The sequence below is a fragment of the Heloderma suspectum genome, chromosome 6 (genome assembly GCF_057233095.1).
Source record: "Heloderma suspectum isolate Gila_16-S chromosome 6, 16-S_ref, whole genome shotgun sequence".
NCBI lineage: Eukaryota > Metazoa > Chordata > Lepidosauria > Squamata > Helodermatidae > Heloderma > Heloderma suspectum.
The window spans coordinates 125973229-125997965 of NC_139463.1; the positions used below are offsets into that span (position 1 = coordinate 125973229).

The 24737-nt window shown below is 50.3% G+C and overlaps 2 protein-coding genes and 2 non-coding genes across 4 annotated transcripts; 2 read left to right on the forward strand and 2 right to left on the reverse strand.

The window, feature by feature from the left end:
• Positions 1-1021: 1021 nt before the first annotated feature.
• Positions 1022-1092, forward strand: TRNAG-GCC (transfer RNA glycine (anticodon GCC)). Its single transcript has one exon. It is a non-coding gene; the product is annotated as a tRNA-Gly (tRNA).
• Positions 1093-1382: 290 nt separating this feature from the next.
• On the reverse strand, positions 1383-1453 carry TRNAG-GCC (transfer RNA glycine (anticodon GCC)). The gene has a single exon. It is a non-coding gene; the product is annotated as a tRNA-Gly (tRNA).
• A 5255-nt stretch (positions 1454-6708) lies between these two features.
• Positions 6709-11892, forward strand: HES7 (hes family bHLH transcription factor 7). The gene is made up of 3 exons (XM_084808697.1): positions 6709-6804; positions 8274-8361; positions 11470-11892. Exons 1-3 carry the CDS (start codon positions 6709-6711, stop codon positions 11868-11870), a joined length of 585 nt encoding a protein of 194 aa, XP_084664823.1. The 3' UTR covers positions 11871-11892.
• Positions 11893-14632: 2740 nt separating this feature from the next.
• LOC146343102 (uncharacterized) lies at positions 14633-20396 on the reverse strand. The gene is made up of 2 exons (XM_084806787.1): positions 20083-20396; positions 14633-18036 (listed from the first exon to the last, which is right to left on the reverse strand). The coding sequence occupies exon 2, from the start codon at positions 17843-17845 to the stop codon at positions 16505-16507; it is 1341 nt and encodes a 446-aa protein (XP_084662913.1). The 5' UTR covers positions 17846-18036; positions 20083-20396; the 3' UTR covers positions 14633-16504.
• Between the last annotated feature and the right edge of the window lie 4341 nt (positions 20397-24737).

Here is a 24737-nt window from a genome sequence, read left to right on the forward strand (position 1 = left end):
TTTGGCATCCAGTCCACACCTCTTCACGGCCTTTCTTTCCCCCCTCTGCGGGGGATCCTCAGACAAGCCCACTTCCTTCCCCCGACACACCACCCCCCAAAAAACCCCGTGGGAAAACCTACCACGCGCCCCAGTGGCAATTGCCTCCCGCGGGGCGCCGGGGCTTTGATGCGCCCCTCCTTCCTTGCGCCTGGCTACAGGCATCTCTCGCCAGGCGAGAAGCTCACACGAGCCTTCACACCCCGTGCGCCCGCCAGAGCCCCCCTGGGGCGGCGCAGCTACCTGACGGATACAGCTTCACATCAAGCAGGCGAGGCTGGCGGCTCCCCTTTCAGCGGGGCCGTGGATCCGCTCTGGGTTCCAGTCGGAACCAGTCAGAACTCTAAGGGAGCTATCCAAGGTGCCTAACCGGCACCTTGGATAGCTCCCTTAGAGTTCTGGCTGGTTCCGACTGGAACCCAGAGCGGATCCACGGCCCCGCTGAAAGGGGAGCCGCCAGCCTTCGCTGCCATCACATCCAAGCAATGCGACATAAAGACCAAGTGTCAACCGCCCCTCTCTGTTCCCCCCCTAGATGCGCGCGGATGAGCTGTAGTTGTGGGGAAGGAGTGTACTCTGCTCATGTGCAGAGGCACGCTGCTCTTCACTCTTGCTTCTTCTGTTCTGGGTGGGAACCTGGCCTTCTGAATAGCTTACGGGATGGAGAAGACTGAATACCAGTGAGCTGTGGATCGAATCAACCACAGCGTATATAATTCAGAGTGGAGGGTTTTGTTTTGTTTCGTTTTGTTTCTTTTAGAGCATCCTTTCGCTTTTATCTTTATTTTAACTGGAAACAGGAATTGCCATATTTCTATTCTAAGAAACAGCCCTTCTCACAAGGAACCCTTCCATTTCTTATAGTTTCTTTATAGAGAGAAAATATTTTTTATTGTAGTGAAAGAATAACTTCACACACTACTACCGCCGAATGCAAAAATGTTAATTTCATCAAAGGAACCATCCAGCTGTTTGCGCGGAGGCATTGGTGGTTCAGTGGTAGAATTCTCGCCTGCCACGCGGGAGGCCCGGGTTCGATTCCCGGCCAATGCAATATTCTTCCCCCCCATTCTTTTAAAATGATTTATTTTGCTTCCGTTCGTCCTAGCCACTTTTAATACGCACTAACACGATCGTTTTCCTTTGCTCCCATCTATGTTTTATTATGCGGCCTAATTTATCATTCAGGCCATGCGCACTGCATGTGTGCAGAAGTGAAAAGTGTTGGGGAGAAAAACATTCCTCTTTTTAAACGTCCTGTTGTGATGATCTATATTTCCTCTTCTTGCAAATCAACAAAAATGAGGAATGAGTCTGAGGCGAGGGAGCGTCAAAAGCCAAGTTGCATTGGCCGGGAATCGAACCCGGGCCTCCCGCGTGGCAGGCGAGAATTCTACCACTGAACCACCAATGCTCCCTGGAAACCTAAGGTCTCCCTATTGGCCCTACTACTACATTTCTCTAGTGTTCCTTTAATTCCTATTCCATTCATAAGAGTTGTTAGTCTTTAAGGTCCCACAAGATTCTTCTTTGTTTTTCTTATAATCCACTTTTCTGTTTTTACTTCAGTCCTGCAAAGGAGATGGGTGGGAAGACAATGGGAAAAGAAATAAAACAAAAAACTGTTGGAACTACAGAGCTCCTGAGATTTCAATACAGATTTTTAAAGGTGGAAGAGAAAAAGGCAGGAGCATAAACTCATAAAAGTAAAATAAAATGCAAAATAACTCGCCTGCAGCCACAAAAAGTGCCATCCTTAACACCAGCTTTTCCCAACCTGGTGCCTTCTTGATGGGTTGGACAGCAACTCCCATGATCCTCAGCCATCAAAGGACATGCGGGCTGAGGATGATGGGAGCTGCAGTGCAACACATTTGACCAGGCTGGCTGAGGATGATGGGAGCTGCAATGCAACACATTGTCCATGCTGGCTGAGGATGATGGGAGCTGCAATGCAACACATTGTCCATGCTGGCTGAGGATAATGGGAGCTGCAGCGCAACACATTTGACCAGGCTGGCTGAGGATGATGGGAACTGCAATGCAACACATTGTCCATGCTGGCTGAGGATAATGGGAGCTGCAGCGCAACACATTTGACCAGGCTGGCTGAGGATGATGGGAGCTGCAATGCAACACATTGTCCATGCTGGCTGAGGATGATGGGAGCTGCAGCGCAACACATTTGACCAGGCTGGCTGAGGATGATGGGAGCTGCAGTGCAACACATTGTCCATGCTGGCTGAGGATGATGGGAGCTGCAGTGCAACACATTTGACCAGGCTGGCTGAGGATGATGGGAACTGCAATGCAACACATTGTCCAGGCTGGCTGAGGATGATGGGAGCTGCAGTGCAACACATTGTCCATGCTGGCTGAGGATGATGGGAGCTGCAGTGCAACACATTGTCCATGCTGGCTGAGGATAATGGGAGCTGCAGCGCAACACATTTGACCAGGCTGGCTGAGGATGATGGGAGCTGCAGCGCAACACATTTGACCAGGCTGGCTGAGGATGATGGGAGCTGCAGTGCAACACATTTGACCAGGCTGGCTGAGGATGATGGGAGCTGCAGCGCAATACATCTGGCCATGATGACTGAGGATGATGGGAGCTGCCGTGCAATACCTCTGACCATGCTGGCCAGGATGATGGGAGCTGCAGTGCAATACATCTGGCCGTGATGACCGAGGATGATGGGAGCTGCAGTCCAACGCATCCGGAAGGCACCGGGTTGGGAGAAGGCTGCCGGACACCCTTCCGTCATGTACGGGAGCGCTCCATTTCCATCTGCAGGTCTTCTCCAGATGCTCTCGAGAGCCCAATAAAACAAGGGCCCAAATGGGATCCTTCGGGCATTCGTAGCGGAGAGGTGAGAACCGCCTGCTGCCCGCCTGCTCCCCCCCCGCCTGGAGGCGCAGCCATAAGCCCCCCACCGAGCCCCCCGCCCCCCTCCCGCCCCGCGAGGGGGGCCCGCTTCCCCGGCCGCCCCGCGCTCCGCCTTCCCCGGGCTTGGGAAGGAGCGCGGAGCCGCCTCTCGCCGCCCCCGCCTCGGCTCTGCGGCCGCGCGCAGACGACGAGCGTCGCGCCCCGCTCCGGTCCGCAAATCCCGGCCGATCTCCTTTGCATGTCGGCTGCAGCCCCCCCCCCCGAGGGAGGACGCGGTCCTTATTCTCCCACAGTTGCGGGGGGGTGGCAAGAAGAGCTGGCGATTCTCCAGCGACTCTGAGCAAACCCCCTCCCGACCCTGGCTGGCTGGGAGGGGGCCGTTATTTCCGTAGCTTCAGTTCGTCGTCAGTTCACACTCACACTCACACACACACACTCACGTAACCGCCACCCTCGCTGGGTCGTTGTGAAGTGGGGGAAATAAGCCCCTGCGGGAATGTCATCTACCTGACGCAAGGAGCGTTTCTTCCAGAACATCCGAGGAGGGGGAACATCTCCCCTTGGAAAATGAACTTAGCAGCTCCTCCCACCTCAGCTCCCCTGCCCCTTTCCACCCGGGGCCCCCCATGGCACACACCTCTCTTCCTGCCTCTGCCTCCGCATCACACTTTCGGGGCTCCTTCCTCTCTGCCCTGTTTAGCAGATTTCCACAGTTCTTAGTGTTTGCGTGCGTGCGTATGGGGGGGGGACTGTCCACTCTTCCCCACAGCTGGCTTTGCCCCCGCCGTTCTCCTCGCCTCCGCGCCCCCAGCCTTGTACATTCCCTAATCTCCGCACTGCCCTGACTTATTCGCATGGTCCAGAGCTTCCGCGGGAAGGCAAAGCCATGGCCACCGCTCAGTTTTCAGTCCTGTTTCCTATGGTTGCGAACTGTGGGGTTGTTGTATCTAATGTTACTTCTACTAAGAGCAGGTCCATTGAAATGAATGGGACTTAAGACAGAGTAACGTTGGATACAACCCATTGAGTTGAGTGATAGGAAGAAAATCCAGCAGCATAATCTTTTCTCAAGCATGGAGAGATGAAGCAACAGAGAAAACTTCTCTTGCTGGCTTTTAAAAAATTGTTATACAGTCGTCCTAAAAGGGGGGGGGGGTTGGTTATCCTTCCATTTCATACACGCACTTATTTTGGCACTTTTCATTTCAGAAATTCAGCTCTGGAATTCAGCAAATGTTTCACTTTGCCTTATACCAGCCTTCCTCAGCCTGATGCCGTCCAGATGTGTTGGCCTACAACTCTGAAATGGCCCACTGGCTGGGGATAATGGAAGTTGTAATGCAACACATCTGGAGGTCACTAGGTTGGGAAGGCTGCCGTACGCTATCATGACAATAACTGAACTGTCAGCTTGAGACATGAATCAAAGCTGCGCACAAATGTGAAATCTGACAACATTCGAGAATTCAAACTCTTACTTTGAAAATAATCACTTTTGAAGTTCATTGGATTTTTTTTCACCTTAACTTTTTTTAAAAAATGTAATCTTAACTCTCTTGCAAATGAATCAAAGGGCCAAAATGTTCAATAAAAAACAAAGTCATCCATGTTGGCCTTAAGGAAAAAAATCTGTATAGCGTAATACCTTTATTACACCAACTCAAAGATCACCAAAAATATGCCGGCATTTAACTTGCCCACTTAAATTGCACGTTTAACTTGCACATTCCTTGGTGACCTTTGAGTTGGCCTAAGACAGGCAAGACACTATCTGGATTTGAAAACATTCAGTGTTACTTTTGCAAAATTCACCAGACCCAGTTGAGCAGGGAATCTGTTGCTTTCTCACTGCCTTGTGTGGGCTCAAATTCTTCAAATCCAAGATCATCTGTAATTATTGGAAATATAATCAAAGAGAAAACTGAATGCTTGCAAGCCAGTCTGATCTAAGCGAAAATGGTTTGATTTTTCCAACGTGTGTGTGTGAGAGGGGGGGGAAGGGGGGTTAGTAGAGCTTGTATGGCCTTGTAGCACACACCTTCTGCCGGGTTTGCTCTTCACACCTCTGGCAGGCGGGTGAGCAACAGAGGGCGGCCCGAAGTGTGGGATGCGCCTGGAGGGACATTAAAGGGGGCCGCAGGGGGTCCAGGGGGGCTGGCTCACTTGGCCATCCTCTGGGGGGAAAGGAAGGGAAAGAAAAGGAAAGATTCCAGGGGCTTCGGAGGCGATGGTGACCACCACGGAGAGCTCTGAGCCAGGAGGGGTGAGAAAGGTATCTGGGTCCCAGAAGGGGAGCTGCGTTAGGGGACCGGGAAGAGGGGCTGGATGGAGAAGAGGGTGCAAGAAGCCGGAGATTCGGGGAAAGGGGAGGATGGAGGGACTGATGTGGATCAGGGCCACGGGGGGGGGGAGACATTGGAAGGAGCAGGGGAAAGAGACTGGAACAGTCCTCCCTTCCTCGCAAAGAAGTGAAAGAGGGAGGTGCGGAGAGCTGCTGGAGCCAGACATGCGGTGCCTGAGCCTCACCACTTCCCGGAAAGGAACAAAAGACGATTCCTTTTCCTGGGATCAGCAAAGCGCTGGGCATTCCTGGCCCGTGGGGGGCTGCAGCCTCCGACCTGGGGGGACCGTCTCTGGTGCAAGCGCACCCCTACTCCGCATTCCATTCTGGGGGGAGGCCCGGGAGGGAATAATGCCCTGGTTGTTTCTGTTTTCTTTTAAGTGGGGCAATCAGTTTCACGCACAACATTAATAAAGTTCTCTAAGGGCACAATCTTATACAGGTTTAGGATTGCGCCCTAGAAGTATCAGGAGGCCTGGAAGGTTTCCCACTGGTTCTCCTCCAGGATGAAACCGGGAGCTGGTCAAAGCCCAAGGATGGTGAGGCGGAGGTAGAGGGGCGGGTTGGGTGATGGGGGCGCGGAGGATGGAAGGGGGGAGCCAGGACAGGCTTTGCAATCAGCAAGGCTACAGATGTCCAGGCAGAAACGATCCCCAGCTGGGTACGGACAAATCAACAGGCGGGGGAAGCACTGCTACCCTTCATCCAGGATTTGGGAAGGGACGGGTGGATTTGGGAGATGCTGAGCATGTCTGTTGAGTTGAGGGGGGTAGGAAGCATTCCGTAGGAGAGAATTCTGTAGTGGGGGAGCGCTCAAGCCACCTTGAGCGCCTTTTTTTTCATAGAAAGGTGGGGTACAAATAAAATAAATAATGAAATAAATACGCTAATAGGTTTTGCAGAAGGTGTGAGTGGTGGGGAGGGGTCTTCTGCAGTGGGACAAAGAAGGAACAAAGCGTATTTCTGGAGAGGAGGGATGAGCTTTGTCCCACGTATTAGCTTGTTGCAAGAGAAAGAAGACCGTGCTTCACCTTCCCATTTTTCTCTGGAGTCAGCCTCCCGCAAACTGGCGCCCTCCAGATGTTTCAGACAACTCCCATCATTCCCAGCCAGTGTGGCCCTCCTCCCCAACCCAAGCCAGGGGTGTGTCAGACTGCAATTCCCATCATCCCCAGCCAACATGGCCAATGGGTTGATGGGAGTTGTAGTCCAAGACTTCTGGAAGGCGCCAGGATCGGAAAGGCTGCCCTACTGAGACTGAAGATGTTACCTTTCAAATAATCCTTTGAGGTCCCCATCTGGAATGCAGCCAGCCCCCCCAGCCCTTCTCCGAAAATGGAAGAAGAGGGTCAATACCCCTGGGTGCGTGTACCCATGTGTATCAGGGTAGCTGCCCACCCCATCAAGGGGTCAACCCCCGGATTGTTTGTCTGTTCAGATGCTGAAGCCCCTGGTGGAGAAACGCCGTCGTGACCGCATCAACAGGAGCCTGGAGGAATTGCGCCTGCTCCTCCTACAGAGAACCCACTGCCAGGTCAGTGAGCAGTGCCCCCTGCAACTGTCCCCATCCCCCATCCCCTGCAAGTCCCATGTAGGACTTCTCCACACGATCATAAGAGCTGTTATTTTGGATCCTGTCTGACCTGTGGTCCAGATAACTGTATCGTCTTTAGATTTTCTAGGAAGCATTAGAATTAAGTGAACCCCCTTCAAGTGCCTTGAAGTGGATTGTGTGTTTATTTCTTTAACTGCCAGCAGGTGGAGCTATTGCTCTACGTGACTCTGTTCTAAAAGGAATGATTAAAGGAATGGCAAGCCCAGGTGGCGTTCTTAAAATGGCAGACAAATAGGTGGCCCTGGACACTTGATCAGGTATTCTCTACGGTTATTCCTGTCTTGTCAGTCCCATCCACAACTTTTGGCTGTGATTCTCCCAATAGGAAGTCAGTCCTTCACAGTGATGTGTGCAACACACATGGCTGGCTAATAACAGTAGATGCTGGGAGGGGTGTCAAGGCACAAGTAGGGCCAAACACTTTGGGCAAGGGATAGGGGCATTTATGGCCAATTCCAAAGTTGGCTCATAAATGAATGCCTTTATTTGGTTAAGCTGGTGTTCACAAGACAGGTGCAAGTTTTTGAGTTACACAGCACCCTCTCTCAAGGTAGATCAGTCTTCCCCAAGCTGGTCTCCTCCAGATGTGTTGGACTGCAACTCCCATAATTCCCAGCCAGCATGACCATGGGGTCCCCAAGGACAGCAGGTTGAGGAAGGCTATGTTAGATGTTAAAGCCAGAAGGGGAGAGAATTAGTGGAATCCACTGGATAAAATCCAACATAAGTCCTACTTAGAGTAGACCCATTGAAGTGAATGGGATTTTAGTCTTGACCAACTTAAATTCCATTCATTTCAATGAGTCTACTCTAAGTAGGGCTTACATTGCATTTTATCTTTTGCTTGAACCTGCCCAGTGCTTTCAGCAGTATTTGGTACTTTCTGAACTCAAGCGCTGTTAAGAGACTCTGGTGTCCCTGCTCAGCTACACGCCCCCCTCCCCAGCACTCAATAACCTCAGATATTTGAGGATTCATGTTGTTGTTTTGATGGCGAGGGAACAGTTCATGTCATAACTATCTGCACATATGCATACTTGGGGTTGGCTGGGCCTGCACATACGTAGAAATAATTCTCTTGTTTGACCCAGCAGTGCCTAAACTCAAGCTTAGCTGTTCCAGTCCTGCTAGACTGGCCCATCCAGTCAAATATTCCCTTTCCAACAGCAGCTAGTCACAGGGTCCTAGGAAGCCCACGAGCAGGGCATCAAGGCAGCAATCTCCCCCTGCTGCTTGTCCCCCCAGAAAATGGTGTTCAGAAAGATACACTGCTAACAAACATGGAGGTTCTATCTAGCTCACAGGACTGCTAGCTCTGTGTGCATTCCTGCCCCCTACCCAGCAAAATTTTCCCTTCAGCCACCTTCTCGGACCTCTTTCTTTTACAGACTCTGAAGAATCCGAAAGTGGAGAAGGCAGAGATACTGGAGCTTGCCGTAGGATACCTGCGGGAGATGAACTCTGCTAAACCTCAGGGTACAATTGAAGAGCATGGTGGGGGTGGGGGTGGGGAGGTACATGTGTGTGTATCAGGACCTGGGCTGGTAGTGCCATGAGCCAGGAGTGAATCCTGGCAACACCATAAAAAGCAATGGAGGCTGGTGGCACCGATGTCAGTGGGGCAGTGAAACTGCTCTGGGTTTCAGTCAGAACCAGTCAGAACTCTAAAGGAGCTCTCCAAGGTGTGGACCTTAGATAGCTCCTTAGCCTTCTGACTGAAACCCGGAGTGGATTCACTGCCCCACTGACATCAGAGCCACCAGCCTCCACTGGTAGAAAGGGAAGTTAAACCCCACAGACCGACTGTGTTCCTGATCCCAACAGGTGGGGTCAGTTTCATTTGGAGCTCCAGTGGTTCATACTGTCTTCCAGAAAGTGTGTTTCTTTAACAGTGTACAGCTGCGGTGCAGAACTTCTGGCCCCCTTTCTCTGGCCCTATTTCCTGGCTTTGGTGGAGTTTTCCCCCCATCCCTCACATGGAACACCTGTTGCAAAGGCTGGGCTTGCAGGGGTGCTGGGTCCCCAACTTTGCCCATTTAGATCAGGGGTGGGAGATTCAGGACAGATCAAAGGCAGGACTTCTTCACACGGCACAGAGTCAAATGACGGGATTTGCCACCACAAGACATAGTGATGGCCACCCATTTGGATGGCTTTAAAAGGGGGTCGCACAAATTCCTGGAGAAGGCTCTCCATGGCTGCTAATCCTGGTGGCTCTGTGCTGCCTCCAGCATCAGAGGCAGTATGTCTATGCACATCAGTTGCTGGGGAACATGGGTGGGAGGGTGCTGCTGCACTCGTGTCCTGCTTGTGGGCTCCTGGTCGACAGCTGGTTGGCCACTGTGCGAACAGGATGCTGGACTGGATGGACCCCGGATCTGATCCAGCAGGGCTCTTCAGATATTCTTATGTTGGGAACCTGAGGCCGAAATCCAGCCTTCCTGGGGTTCCTACATGACCCCACTCCACTCCCTTTCCCACAGTCACCTATTGTTTGGTGGGTTCCTGGTTTTTGTGCAGTTCTCCCCCCCCCCCTAGCCTAAGTCTTAGTTCCTGCCAGAAAGAGTTTTAAGCTAAAATATGCTGGTTTTTCTGGCCCTGGCCCCTTCTTGCCTTCGGCTCTGCCTACCACTGGAATGCGGCCCTGAGAGCTTCTCCAAAATGGAATTTGGACCTCCAGCTGAAAGAGGTGCGGCACCCCTGGTATACATGGCAAGAAGGAGATCCAGGGGTCTCAGCAGGGCTGCCTCTAGAGCACAATCACTGCATGCCCCAGAACCTTGCAGGCTCTGATCACGCCCAGTTGCTTCTGCTGGGCCACCCATCTAAGGGACAATCCACACCCAGGTGTACCTCTCATGCTGACTGATCCCTCAACTGGCCGTGTGAACCACATCCTTGAAAAGTGTTTGTGCTTAAGGTGATACCCAAGCTTTGTCCAAGGCTCTTCTTACTCCATAATAGTGCTGCACTGAAAATTTCTCCCACATTTTTTTCAACCATTCTCATTCAATTTGGTAGAAGAGAAATTGCTTTCGAAAAGAAATTCAGTGGTGAAGAAGTAGTGGAGAAATTCTCATGGGTTGGCTTTGGGTTTCTTGGGCTTACCTTACTTAGGAAGTGGCTGAGGAGTGAGCACAAGCACCCTGTTTTTCATTGTACAATCATCTCTCCCGCAGCCTGTAGCCTCCTCGGCTTCCTACACGTAAAGCCCAGTTTAAGGCACCATGAGTAATTCCTCCCATAGGGCTTTTCAGATCAGGACCTGCAGGCAGCCTGGGAGGCTGGCTGTGATTAGGTAAGCTCAAAAACACCACAAATATTTACAAAAATAAATTACAAAACATCCTGAATGGGGCAGAACAATGGAAGCCTCTTTCATGGAGGGAGAAAATTTCAGGAAATTGGAGGACAGATTTTGGCAGAGCCCTAACTCCACACATCCCTGGGGCTAGACACACCACTGCCCCCATCTGCACTGCGGTGGATGCAAACTCGTGGCCGGCCTGCCAAGACAGTTGATGCTCTTGCAGCATGAAGCCCCCCAAATCCCTCAGGAAAAAAAAAACAAAGCAGCTGTGCTACAAGCCCTGCTGGTGGGGAGCCCTACCTGGGAGAAATTGTTGAGAATTTCTCCTCCCCCTGGAGACATTCGGTGAAACTGCCTCCCAAACTTCTCTGCCACAAGTAAGGTGGAGAATTTCAAGAGGCCATTTGCACACAGCTCTGCTCCATAATGGTGGTGGTGGTTGTTTCATTTATGCAAGCCATCTTATCATTATTATTTGAAACAGGACTGCCAAACCCCTTTCAGCCAGAGCTGAATTCCATTTCAGAGAAGCTCCCAGGGGCTGGGCTGCAGTGGTAGCTGGGACCAAACCCCAGCATATTTTAGCTCAAAGCTGTCACTGCCACTTAAGAATCCTTCAGAGAGGCATTTCACCTTTTACAATGGGGAAAAAACTGCACAAACACTGGAAAGCTAACAAACCATTGGCGATCAGGGGAAAGGGGACGGGACATCGGAAGGGGGTATGGCTTTCTGGGGTGCCCTGGGAGGCCATATTGCGACCTCAGATGTCTGGATTTGGCCCCTGGGCCTGAGCTTCTGTACCGTTGATTTAAAATGTGTAAAAATATATATTTAAGCATTAAAATGCAACGACCAGTCTCTATAACTGGGGTGTGCAACTTGTGGCCCTCCAAATGTTGTTGGACTGCAGCTCCCATCAGCCCTAGCCAGCAATGGTAAAGGATGATGGGAGTTGCAGCCCATCAACTTCTGGAGGACCACATGTTCCCCAGCCCTATCAGTGGAGGCTGGTGGCTCCGGTGTCTGTGGGATGGTGAATCCGCTCCAGGTTTCAGTCAGAACTCTAAAGGAGCTATCCAAGGTAAGCACCTCAGATAGCTCCTTTAGAGTTCTGACTGAAACCCAGAGCGGATTCACCATCCCACAGACACCGGAGCCACCAGCCTCCACTGATCCCTGCTCTATAGGTTGGGATGCAGCTGCGGTCTATTTTCATAGTGTCTGAATGACCAGCCTGCTCCCTGGTCCTCCAATTTTCACTCCGCCAGGAGGAGCTGAGCTCTCCGAAGACCAAACCCTGCAGACCTGTTACATGATGGGATTTCGGGAATGCCTCCTTGGCCTGGCGGCCTTCATCCAACAAGCTCATCCTTCTGTCCAGCGCCACCTGCTGGATACCTTGCATCTCTACCTCGCTTCCAAGCCGGAGCCCCGCAACCAAGACTGGAGCCTGGCCGCCTTCTCTCCGAGTCCTTCCTTGGAGGAGTCGCCTCCGAGGACTCCCGAGGGCTTCTGCTCGCCCCTGAAGACGTTGAGCGAACCGTTACGGAGTCCGAACCCTCCTTGCTCCAGCACGGGACAACTCGGGAGCCAGCAGAGAGACACCCACGAGAGCGCCGCCTCGGCCAAAAGGGTTGCCCCGCCGGCAGCTTTCTGGCGGCCTTGGCCCTAGGCCCACGGGCAGAAACACTCGTGCCCCACCTCAACTTTGCCCAACCCTTTTTGTACATAACAAATAAAACCCTTATATCTGCATTGGGATGACCAGTAGGTGCTCTCCAACGTCAAATTTTATAGGAATGTATCCCTTACCATCTAAAATGCGATACTCTCCCCAAAACATAGCTGATTTCTTAGGAACTAGTAACTTGGGCCTTCACCTAGTGATTCAGTACTACTAGGTTGGGGTTTGTGTGTGTGTGTGTGTGTTTTTTTTAAAGGTCAGGTTAACCCCAAAAGATCCCAAACAAAAATGAATGGCTTGTAAATGTGCATTTTGGACATCTGAGAGGGCTTTGCAGGTAAGTAAAAGGTAGTTGCTCGGAAGCAGGGTTGCCAATTCATTTCTCTATGAACTGAGAGTTTGTTTCTTTATGAATTTCCGCTGCCAGCCGAGTCGCATCCCTGCTGTTATCTCCCATCTGAGATCAGCAATAACAGTGGGGATTCCCCAGGGGGGAGGGGTGTTCCTGCAGGGGGTGGGGCTTAGAGTCTAAGCCCCACCTTCTGGAGGAACCCCACGAGGCTCGTGGGCCAGACTGAGGATCCCAGCAGGCCGGATCAGGCCCCACAGCCTGGGGGTTCTACACCCCTGCTCTAGTGAGATGCCCATGCCTCTCTTCAAGAGGGGGAGGGCAGGGAGAAATCCAGAGGCTGCATTTTCTCCCAGCACTGATGCTCTATGACAGGAAAAGCTGGACTCATTTAAGTTTCCCCAAACCCTGCAGCTGCTAAAGCTCTGGAGCCTGTCTAAAAAAAAGTTGTAACCTCTAGGGTGGGAGACGAAGGAGCATAACGATTGCTTTGCTTCATTTTCAATATCCTGGTAAGCTGGCAACTTTTTTGTCCCATATAAATAAGATGCCCTTTTTTAATATAATTGCCCCCATGAATGTGTTCGTATAGGGACGCGGAAGGGAAGATTGGAACAGAACCCATTAAAAACTCTGAAGCAGAAGGGGCTCCCTATGCACAGTGTGGAAGAAATCTGACTTCCATACATCTGCAGATCCATTGTATCTCCTGCAAAATTAAGGTTGTTTGCCTTTGAATGCATGATGAATGATTGTGTGCCCGAATTTCCATATCTGCACATTTGCAAATATATATATTGAGTGTTTGAAATCAAAACAAGTACCTTTTTTTACTTTTGTTCTTAAAAAATAAGTTTTCAATTCCATTTTTTTGGTCCAAACTTTCAGATATAATTATTACATTTTAGTGATGGCTTGTATTTGGGCTTTTCCCTATTTTTGGTTGATTGCTTTTTAAATAGTGCTTGTAGACAGTATCTTCCTTTGAAATCTGTGGGTTGGATACTTCCAGATTAAGTTAACCATACTTTAGTCCCATTGGAACAAGTTAGGCTTTACTTAGGTCCATTGATTTCAATGGGACTAAAGCATGACTTAGGCTGCAATCCTATGCACTTAGCCATTGAACACGATGTGGCTTACATCTGAGTAGATATGCATACGATTGCACTGTTAGTCTGAATCCAACCCTATGTGCACAATGTAATAAACATGTATATAATATATATCCATTGAAAACTGGTGTATGTATTCATTTCTTGTATCCTCCAGAAACATTTTCTGAGGAAGAAACCTGCTTTTCTCATGAGAAAAAAAACCTGCAGCATAGTTAGCACCATGGACCATGTATCACAAAGTGCATCAGTCTCTCTTTAATATGCATTTACCTGGGGGGTCTGGGAGAGGTTATCTTTAGCACAATGGGGCAACCATCTCCACATCACACAGGACCCAAGATTGTGAATCTCAAGGATCTCAAAATATGAGTTACCAGGCCCTCTCCTGTCTAATATATCCAAGAATCCAAGGGCGTACAATTATGCATGACGTAGTAAAAGGAGTGGATAGAATTTTGCTCTCCCTATCCCATAATACCAGGACTTGGGGTCACCCAGTGAAACTGGTCCACAGAAGATTCATGACAGATGACAGGAAGTACTTCTCTGGACACAACATGTACTTACAAAATTCATGCTAGATGTGGATTGTACCACATCTGGAATGTATCCCAGATGTGGCAATAACCACTGGCTTAGGTGACCTTGAAAGGGGATTTAGACAAATGCATAGAAGAGGACAGGATGCTCCAGGGCAGTAAGGCAGAATAGCTCAATGGAACCTCCCAAGTTCAGAGGCAGTATATCAGGTAAGCCAAACCTCTTTCAGCCCAAACTGAATTCTGAGAAAGCTCTTAGGGGCGCCTTCCAGTGGTGAGTAGAGCCAAAGGCAAAATGGGTGGGCCCAAAATTCCAAAAGTACCAGCATATTTTAGCTTAAAGCGCTTACTGCTAGTGACCAAACCTCAGGAGAGGCACTTCAGCCATTTAGAGTGGGAAAAAGCTGTGCAAAGCCCAAGAAACAGAAAGGGGCGTGGTCCTGGTCCAGTAGGGCTCTTCTCATGAAAGGGCTCAAGGAGAGGGAACAGAGGGCCCTTCCCTTGCCTCTCCCTTTTTTGGCCAGCTCTGCAAGTAGCTTTTATAAATACTGCCATTGTCCCCCTGGGCCCAAGAAGTTAAAAAGCAGAACAGTCATTCCTTTGTCTGAGCTGCTCACGCCCCCCTGGTCATCGCCATCATGTTCCACTCACCTTGGATCGAGATCACTGATAGGTAACCAAGGCCAGCTACCTCACCACCAACAGCAGGTCTGGAGCCAGAAGAAAAACCCCGCAGCACAACTTCATTAGCATGGTATTTTATTAATAACTCGCAGAACGTGTGCACAAACATGGGAACAAAGTTGTTTGCAGAAAGCCAGGAGGTTCGCACTTGAGGGGATCTTCTCTGAACAAATTCCAGAAGGGTAACCTGTTCATTTCTCACTACCATAAAGCAACCTTCTCCAACCTGGGGCTCCCCAGATGTGTTGGACTACAACTCCCATAATCCCCCAGCCAGCTACGCTCAGGACCCATGGGGAACTGGGTCCCCACAGCGCACATGTCTACCACGTGGTCTCTGAATCTTTGCAAACACACATCTCCACATCACACTCTACAATCCTTTGCACACCCTTGCCGCATGATATGTGTGAATCAAGGAAGAGTAGATACTATGCTTCTTCCCATCGTGGGGCAAAGGAAGAAGAGAGGAACTGGAGCAGCTTCATCCCAATTGGAAAGGCCATGCAAACAACACAGAAGTGGAGCGAAGTGGACTTCATTGCCAAAACCCATGCCATGTAAACTGCAGCAGGCATATGCATGGCCTACAAATCTTACATCTCTAAATCTAATGGGTTTGTTAAAGTTTCTTATCCATTGACTTGGAAGGAGGGAGGCTCAGGAGGGCTGGGGAGGGGAGGGGAGAAGACGAGACACCAACGATCTCCAGCTTGTTCTCTGTAAAGTGGGAACCTTCTCCCCTACGACTCCTGCGAGGATGCATCGGGAAGGAGAAGAAAACCCACAAGGCATTTCTCATCTTTAAAATGTCATATAGGGAATATAACAGGAACTACCCACAAAGATATCTAAAGAATAAAAGTTCCTAGACGGGCTGCTATTCTGATGAACTATCAGTCTAACACAGGGGTGGGCAACAGGCAACTTCCTGGGGTAAGGGGGCCGCTTTCCCCACTGGGAGCTGCACCCCACCTGCCCTGCTGCCAAAATTGCCAGCACCGCAGCAAAGACAGCGCTTCTGCAAGCAAGCGGGGAGTGTGTGCCTTGTTTTGCAAGTAGAATCAGAGCACGATTCTGCTTCCGATTTTACTCCCCATGTGTCTTATTTGCTTGCACAATAACCATGTGCTTTTTCATGCTGCCACTGCAGCAGCAAATTTGATGGTAGCAAGGGGAAGTGCAAAACGGCCATGGGAGGCCATGTGTGTTGCCCCCTCCTTATCTAACAGGTCCCTAGAAAAGTAAGGCGGAGGGGGGACCACACCCGAGCGACCCCTATCTCAGGAAACATCGCACATGTGATTCCAATGACATGGAATTTCCCCACACATACACACACGGGCCTGAAAGTTGAACTCCTGAAAGCCAAAAGCACACAACTGCCACTCACCCCTTTCTTCTGCCCCAGGTTGGCCGATTCTATTCATGAACCCCCTGAGGCTTGGCAAGGACCAGTTCACACAGCCATCTGGGAGGTGAAGGAGTTGCCACAGTTTCCACAGGGAAAATTAGGGCCCTGTAAAACATGTCCTCCCTTGGGAACTGTATCACTGGAAAACTCCACAGAGCAAGCGCATTTTTCAGGAGGTGGCAAACCGCGCATTCATCCCAGGGCGGGTGGGGGGTACGCTTTCACAAAGCTACTTCTTTCCACACAGACTTTTCTCCTCAGTATCTACTCCCCACCCTGCTTTCCCACCATTGATGCTTCCGTGGCAAGCTCAGTTGTGAGAACAGGCTCTCACAACCCTATACATGTCTACTCCCCAGAAGTAAGTCCCATTGAGTTCAGTGGGGCCTAACCCCAATTGAGGGGGTGTGGGATGGAAGCTTTACTAGGCCTCAGGCCTGAAAGTTCAGTTAGCCTATACCAGCCTCCCCTCCGCCTGGAGCTAGAATTTTCCAACTCCACCAGGGCTGCCACATCTCTCATGCCACCCTGGCGATGTACGCACAGAGGGCCTCACGGACCCTCTCAGATCGGGCCGCAGGCTTAATGCGGGTGTCGGGCCGCTGGAGGGGCTGTTCGAAGGTGGCAGCCAGCTGCTTGGCCTCAGCTTCCCATGTTTCTTCATAGGCCTCCCCTTTGTCCTCACAGATGTTGTGCAAGACGCAGCATGCCGAGATGAGTCGGGGAAGGTTCTCTACAGCGCAATCGTTGCGGCCTGTCAGGCACCTCCACCTGCCCTTCAGCCTGCTGAAGGCCTCCTCCAGGGGCTCCTGGCACCGGCTCAAGGTGGCGTTGAACAATTCCTTGGCACCATCTAGATCCTCCGCGTAAGGGACCATCAGCCACGGGAGAAGCGGGTAGGCCGGGCCGCCTAGGATGACTCGGGGTACAGATACCCCGTTGATATCTACTGGGCTCGGGGCAAAGAGGGTGCCTTCCTGCCCCTTGGTGAACAAGGTGGATTTGTTGAAGATCTTCGCTTCGTGGGTTTTCCCTGGCCAACCAGCACTCAGGTGAGTGAATTTCCCTTGGTGGTCCACCAAAGCTTGCAAAGCCATGGAGTAATACCCTTTCGTGTTGACGTACTCAGCCGCCTGGTGAGGGGGGCACAGAATAGGCATGTGGGTGGTGCCCACCACGCCGGCACAGTTGGGGAATCCCATCACCTGGAAGCCCTGGATGATTTCTGGCAGGTTGTTGCCCATGGTGACCGTGGTGCGCATCAGCACTCTCTGGATGGCCCGGCAGACCTCCAGTACCACGGAGCCAGCGGTGGACCTGCCAACCCCAAACTGGTTGCCCACGTCACGGTAGCAAACGGACGTGGCCAGCTTCCAGAGGGCGATGGCCACGCGCTTCTCCACGCTGAGGGGGATCCTCATCCGCGTCTTCTGGCGCTGCAGAGCAGGAGAGAGCCGGGCGCAAAGCTCCAGGAAAGTTGACTTGCGCATCCGAAAATTCTGCAGCCATTGGCTGTCATCCCAGGTCTCCAACACCGTGCGATCCCACCACTCAGTGCTCCTGGGGCGCGCCCAGAAGCGCCGCTCCACTGAACGGAGACGGCCGCCACGCCGAAATCCAGCACTGGAAGTCTGCCGAGTGAGCAAGACCTCCTCCTCCTCCTCTTCCTCCTCCTCTGATTCGTCTTCCTCCTCCTCTTCTTCCTCATACGCTCTCTGCCCCAGAGAGTGCAAAAAGGCCCACCGACGTCGGGATGCCGCTGCCGATGACGCCTCACCACTGGCTCTCAGGTACTCCATCATTAGCGTCCCTGACTGCACTACGCATAAGATGGCAGCTTCTTTCTGGGCGGCATCCATGCTTAAAATTCGGAGGGAGAGATGCTTGAATTTTGCAATGAAACCCAGCCGACGTCTGGCAGCAATAGGGCAGGAAGAAATCCCCACCGTCGTAAAGATAATTTAAGTTCTTCCTTCGTACAGCAGCCCTGGCCTGTACAAGGTACCCCACAATCCTCAGCAACAAAACGCCCCCAGAATGCAGCTGGTCTCTAGGGAGGAAGAAGGACAACAGAGGATGATTCCGCTGAGAACCAGAAGTGATGTCATGGCGCCCTCGTGTGGTTGCTGGCTGGATGCAGAGCTAGTCAAGGGACAACTCAACGTTCAATTTGAAAAAGCATTTTAAAATGTATAGCTAGTTTTAAAGATTATTATCATCATCATCATTAAGATCAGCAGCACAGGCCCTTCTGAAGACACCCTGACTCGCAGAGGGCCCATGTATCGGGCATGTGGAAAGCACTTTCTCCAGTGTTGCTACTGTCTTCTCCAACCCAGCACCCTCCAAATGTGTTGGACTATAACTCTGAGCATGCTGACTGGGGATGCTGGGAGTTGCAGTCCAACACATTTGGAGGGCCCCAGGTTAAGGAAAGCTGCCCTGTAGAACTACACCTGTCCTCACTCTCTCTGTATTTAGGAAGGCGGTCAAGTGCATCTTTTTAATGTGTTTTTTTTAATTGTTGTTATGGTTTTTAAGGTTGACTCTACTGTTTTTATACATTTTTATATGATTATAGCTTTTATGTTCTAGTCTTTTGGTAAATCGCCTTGCTTGGTGTCCGAAAGGCGGTATGGAAATGCAGTAAATAACAATAAATACAAATAGTAATATTTTTGCCAGCCAATGTATAATGTGACAGAAAACTGACATCTTTGCCTTCTTGCCTTTTACGGAGGGTTCCTCCTTCCCCTGAAGTATCGGAGACTGACAAAGGGGCAAAAGATGAGAGGGATCCTGTACCTTTAACCTGTCTGTGGAAGAGGGGATGGCAAGGCGCCCCTTCCAAAATGCTGTTCTTTAAAGGGACAGTCTTCCTCAACCTGGTGCCCTCCAGACGTGTCAACTACAACTCCCATCATCCCATGATGGTTGGGAATGATGGGAATACTCCAACACATCTGGAGGGCACTCAGCTAGGTTTAGCAAGGGCTCTTGAGATATAAGTGGTTGCTGTATTCAGAGCTCGAAAGAGCACTTCTGTTTATTTTTATTACATTTATATCCTGTCTTTCCACTAAAATAGCACTCAAGGCAGCTAACCCCCAGATCAGATTGGCTAATAACCCCCAGGGTTGTTTTTTTCCTGCCTTCTGTAGTGCATGTGCTTGAAGCTTGGCTCACTTATATGAGCAATCTAGAGACAATTGTAGAGATTGCTATTTGTTTGTGGCACACGTGCGCTCTGGGTTCAGGCCCAACATTACCACTTGGCATGATCAGGCCTCTGTTGCGACAGGGCATCTGCTCCGGGGCCACGGTAGGTTCGTTTACCGCAAGTGTAATGCCCTCGAAGTTCCATTGCTCTGGGGCATTGTGGGTAAAAACTGGCTGGCGCCACAAAAACCTGGAGGCCACCATATTTTTGGTGGGGTTTTTTTTTTTTACAGAAAATGACAGAACTACTGAGCACTGGACACTGGGAAAATTAAGAGGGTGTCCAGAACTCCAGGGTCCCATCTGACAGTTCTCTGCCAAGCATCCTGCTAGTCCAGGATGCTGGACTAAATGGACCCCTGGTCTAATCCAGCATGGCATTTCTTAATCCAGTGGTGGGCGACTTGTGGCCCTCCAGATGTTTGGCCTACAAGTCCCATCATCCTTCGCCGTTGGCTATGCTCACTGGGGCTTCTGGGAGTTGTAGGCCAAACATCTGGAGGGCCACAGGTCACCCACACCTGTCTTAGGTTCTGCTTATTCCTCTCTCAGCGCTGGTGTGAATCCTGTTTGGACCACAGGGGTTGGCTGTTCTTCTCCTGGCCGCCACCCCCACCCACAACTGCACTGACAGTGATAATCATGCTGGCCTTCTTTACAGGGGTGTTGTGACGTGTCTTGAACACCATCAATCCCTATATTTAACGCTTTAAAAATTAGTACCCTGTCATCGTGTTTTTTACAAAGGGGGGGGAAAAAAACCTGCATCTTTTGAAGATCTGGTACCTCTGAGGCTCCCAGCACCCTCCGCCCGCCTCTTCCGCCACTGCTTTTCCATCCCCCGACTTTCAGCAGAGCGCGCGTGGCTTCAACAAACCTCTCTCCGGCTCCGCCGTGGAGATCGCCTTCCTGGGGTGGCGGGGCGCGCGAGAGGGGGACACCGTAGAAGCAGCAAGATGAAGGCGGCGGGGGGGGCGAGAGCTGGGAGCGACAGGCTTAACGTGGCCTCCCTGTTAACGCCTGGAAACAAAACGGAAGGAAAGGGGGAGATCGCGTCCAGAGGGCCGGAGGGGGCACCTGCCCCGCGCAGCCAGCTGCGCCTTTCCGCCGGCGCCACGCGTGGGGCGCGCGCGAGGCGCCCCTTTTGTTCCGCGGATCGGCTGCAAGCGCTGCAACCCGCCGGCCGAAGGCGCGGCCGGGAGGGACGGGAAATGCGAAGCAGGAGCAGGATGCCCGGCGCCCGTTGGCTGCCGGGACCCCCGCCCTTTCCCCTCCCCGAGCAGGGGGCGAGTGGGGCTCGCTCTGCCCCAGCCGGGCTTCCGCGGTGTAATGGTTAGCACTCTGGACTCCGAATCCAGCGATCCGAGTTCGGATGTCGGTGGGGCCTGGCCCCCTTTTTCTGCCTCCCCGTCTCGCCTGGCGGTTAAAATCAGGAGCTCCGCGCGTGAAGCCGCGACCAAGGGGCTCAGAAGGCGAGGCCGTAGGAGGCCTTCGTTCGGCGAGCCGGAAGATCACGAAAACGCGCCTGATGAAGAAATCTCAGGAACAACTCTGCAAGCTTTCGAGATCTCGAGAGCTCTTCATCAGGCAAGCTCGCACGTTCCTTGTGATCTCTGGGTTGGCCTAATAAAGGTATCGCACTAATCCGGGTTTTGGAAATTTAGTCAACACCATTTGCTTTTTGCGTATAGCAGCGGCCAAACAAATTGACTGATGGGATATATTTAATTTTCCTCTCGTAAGTCCCAAAGGCTCTATAGCCTTCTCTCAAGTTGCAAAGGGCTCCTAGGGCAGCTAGCAATTACAACAATCAATCACAACAACAATCACCCTTATTAAAAACATTAAAAACACTAGAATATTAACAGCTAAAGACAGATGTTAAAAAGCACGGGGGACAGAAGCAAAAGGGAACAGGGATTTTTGCATCTAGTTAAAAGTGCTTTATTATTTTATTTTGAAGTTGTATTTTACTATTTTAATTTATTTGTATGCCATCCAGAGAGCTACGGTTATTTGGGCTGTTTAAAAATGCAAGAAAGAAGAAAAAGTCACATCAGATGCAGAATAAAAACACATTGACCTCCAATAAGAGGAGGTCATGCTGGCTGAGGATAATGGGACTTGAAGTCCAAAACGACCAGAGGGCACTAGGTCAGGAAAGGCTGCAGTAGGGCATAGATGGCAGATGCTGGCATATTGGAAGATGAGCAAGTGAACAAACCCCTGATATTGCGGATGACAATATTAGTCTGGTAATAGTGTGCCCAGCCCCTTCATGGATCACTGCCTTGTTGTGACAAAGGGGCTTGCGTAACTCATTGAAGCCATAAGCTATGCCGTGCAGGGCCACCCAAGACGGACAGGTCAGGGCAGAGAGTTCTGACAAAATGTGGTCCACTGGAGAAGGAAATGGCAACCTACTCCAGTATTCTTGCCAAGAAAACCCCATGGAACGTATCACAAGGCTAAAAGAGATGACGCCGGAAGATGAGCCCCTCAGGTCGGAAGGTGTCCAATATACTACTGGGGAAGAACAGAGGGAATTTCCAAGTAGCGCCAGAAGGAGTGAAGCGGCTGGGCCAAAGCCGAAAGGACACTCAGCTGTGGATGTGTCTGGTGGTGAAAAGAAAGTCCGATGCTGTAAAGAACAATATTGTTTAGGAACCTGGAATGTAAGATCAAGGAATCAAGGTAAGCTGGAGGTGGTCAAACATGAGATGGCAAGATTGAACATCGACATCTTGGGAATCAGCGAACTAAAATGGACAAGCACGGGCGGATTTAATTCAGGTGACCATTATATCTACCACTGTGGGCAAGAATCCCTTAGAAGAAATGGAGTAGCACTCATAGTCAACAAAAGGGTGGGAAAAGCAGTACTGGGGTACAATCTTAAAAACGACAATGATCTCAGTACGAATCCAAGGCAAACCATTCAACATCACAGTAATTCAAGTCTATGCCCCATCCACTGAGGCCGAAGAAGCTGAGGTTGATCGGTTCTATGGAGACCTACAACATCTTCTACAACTAACACCAAAAAAAGATGTCCTCTTCATCATAGGGGATTGGAATGCTAAACTAGGAAGTCAAGAAATCACCGGGACAACAGGCAAGCACGGCCTTGGTGTACAAAATGAAGCAGGACAAAGGCTAATAGAGTTAGCAAACACTCTTTTCCAACAGCACAAGAGGCGACTCTACACATGGACATCACCAGATGGTCAATATCAAAACCAGATTCATTATGTACTTTGCAGCCAAAGATGGAGAAGCTCTATACAGTCAGTAAAAACAAGACCTGGAGCTGACTGTGGCTCAGATCAGGAGCTTCTTGTTGCAAAATTTCAGCTTAAATTGAAAAACGTAGGGAAAACCACTAAACCATTCAGGTATGACCTCAATCATATCCATTATGAATATGCAGTGGAGGTGAGGAATAGATTTAAGGGATTAGACCTGATAGACAGAGTGCCTGAGGAACTATGGACGGAGGTCCGTAACATTGTTCAGGAGGCAGCAACGAAATCCATCCCAAAGAAAAAGAAATGCAAGAAAGAGCAAAGTGGCTGTCTGATTAGGCTTTACAAGTAGCTGAAGAAAGAAGGGAAGCGAAAAGCAAGGGAGAAAGGGGAAGATATATCCAACTGAATGCAGAGTTCCAGAGAATAGCAAGGAGAGACAAGAAGGCCTTTTTAAATGAACAATGCAAAGAAATCGAGGAAAACAATAGAATGGGAAAGACTAGAGATCTCTTCAAGAAAATCGGAGATATTCTCAAAAAGGGAACGTTTTGTGCAAAGACGGGCATGATAAAGGACAAAGAAGGCAGGGACCTAACAGAAGCAGATGAGATTAAGAAGAGGTGGCAAGAATACACAGAAGAACTATACAGGAAAGATCTGAATGTCCCTGATAGCCATGATAGTGCAGTCACTGAACTTGAGCCGGACATCCTAGAGAGTGAAGTCTAGTGGGCCTTAGGAAGCATTACTAACAACAAAGCTAGCGGAGATGACAGTATTCCAGCTGAGCTATTTAAGATCCTAAAAGATGATGCTGTTAAAGTGCTGCACTCAATATGCCAACAAATTTGGAACACTCAGCAATGGCCACAAGACTGGAAAAGGTCAGTTTACATTCCAATTCCAAAGAAGGGCAATGCCAAAGAGTGTTCAAACTACTGTACAATTGCGCTCATTTCACATGCCAGCAAGGTGATGCTCAAAATCCTACAAGCTAGGCTTCAGCAGTATGCAAACCGAGAACTACCGGAAGTACAAGCTGGGTTTCAAAGAGGCAGAGGAACTAAAGATCAAGTCGCCAACATTCGCTGGATCATGGAGAAAGCAAGAGAATTCCAGAAAAATGTCTATTTCTGCTTCATTGACTACGCTAAAGCCTTTGATTGTGTGGATCACAACAAACTGTGGCAAATTCTTAAAGAGATGGGCGTACCAGACCACCTTACCTGTCTCCTGAGAAACCTGTCTCAAGAAGCAACAGTAAAAACCGGACATGGAACAACCGATTGGTTCAAAATTGGGAAAGGAGTACGACAAGGCTGTATATTGTCGCCCTGCTTATATGCAGAGTACATCATGAGAAACTCCGGGTTGGATGAATCACAGGTCGGAATTAAGATTGCTGGGAGAATTATCAACAACCTCAGATACGCAGATGATACCACCCTAATGGCAGAAAGCGAAGAGGATCTAAAGAGCCTCTTGTGGAGGGTGAAAGTGGAGAGTGCAAAAGCTGGTTTGAAACTCAACATTAAAAAAACGAAGATCATGGCATCTGGCCCCATCACTTCCTGGCATATAGAAGGGGAAGAAATGGAAGCAGGGACAGATTTTATTTTCTTGGGCTCCAAGATCACTGCAGACGGTGACTGTAGCCATGAAATTAAAAGACGCTTGCTCCTTGGGAGGAAAGCTATGGCACACCTAGACAGCATAGTAAGAAGCAGAGACATCACCTTGCCAACAAAGGTCCGCATAATCAAAGCTATGGTTTTCCCAGTAGTAATATATGGCTGTGAGAGCTGGACTATAAGGAAGGCTGAGCGCCGAAGAATTGATGCTTTCGAACTGTGGTGCTGGAGAAGACTCTTACGAGTCCCCTGGACTGCGAGGAGGTCAAATCAGTCCATCCTGAAGGAAATCAACCCTGAGTGCTCATTGGAAGGATAGATACTGAAGCTGAAGCTCAAATATTTTGGCCACCTAATGCGAAGAGAAAACTCCCTGGAAAAGGATGAGATGGCTAGATAGCATCACCGATGCAATGAATATGAACCTGAGCACACTCCGGGAGAGTGCTCAGGACAGGAAGGCCTGGCGTGCTATGCTCCATGGGGCCACGAAGAGTCGGACACGACTGAACGACTGAACAGCAAGTGTGCCCAGAGTAGTTATGGGAACCAAGCTGACAGCTGGGTTGTCTCCTTGTTGTGGCCTGTTGTTGCTAGTGACTAGCTGTCGGGGGTGGGGGGGCTGTCCATAAGCAAGTACAGGCCTGTGAGAG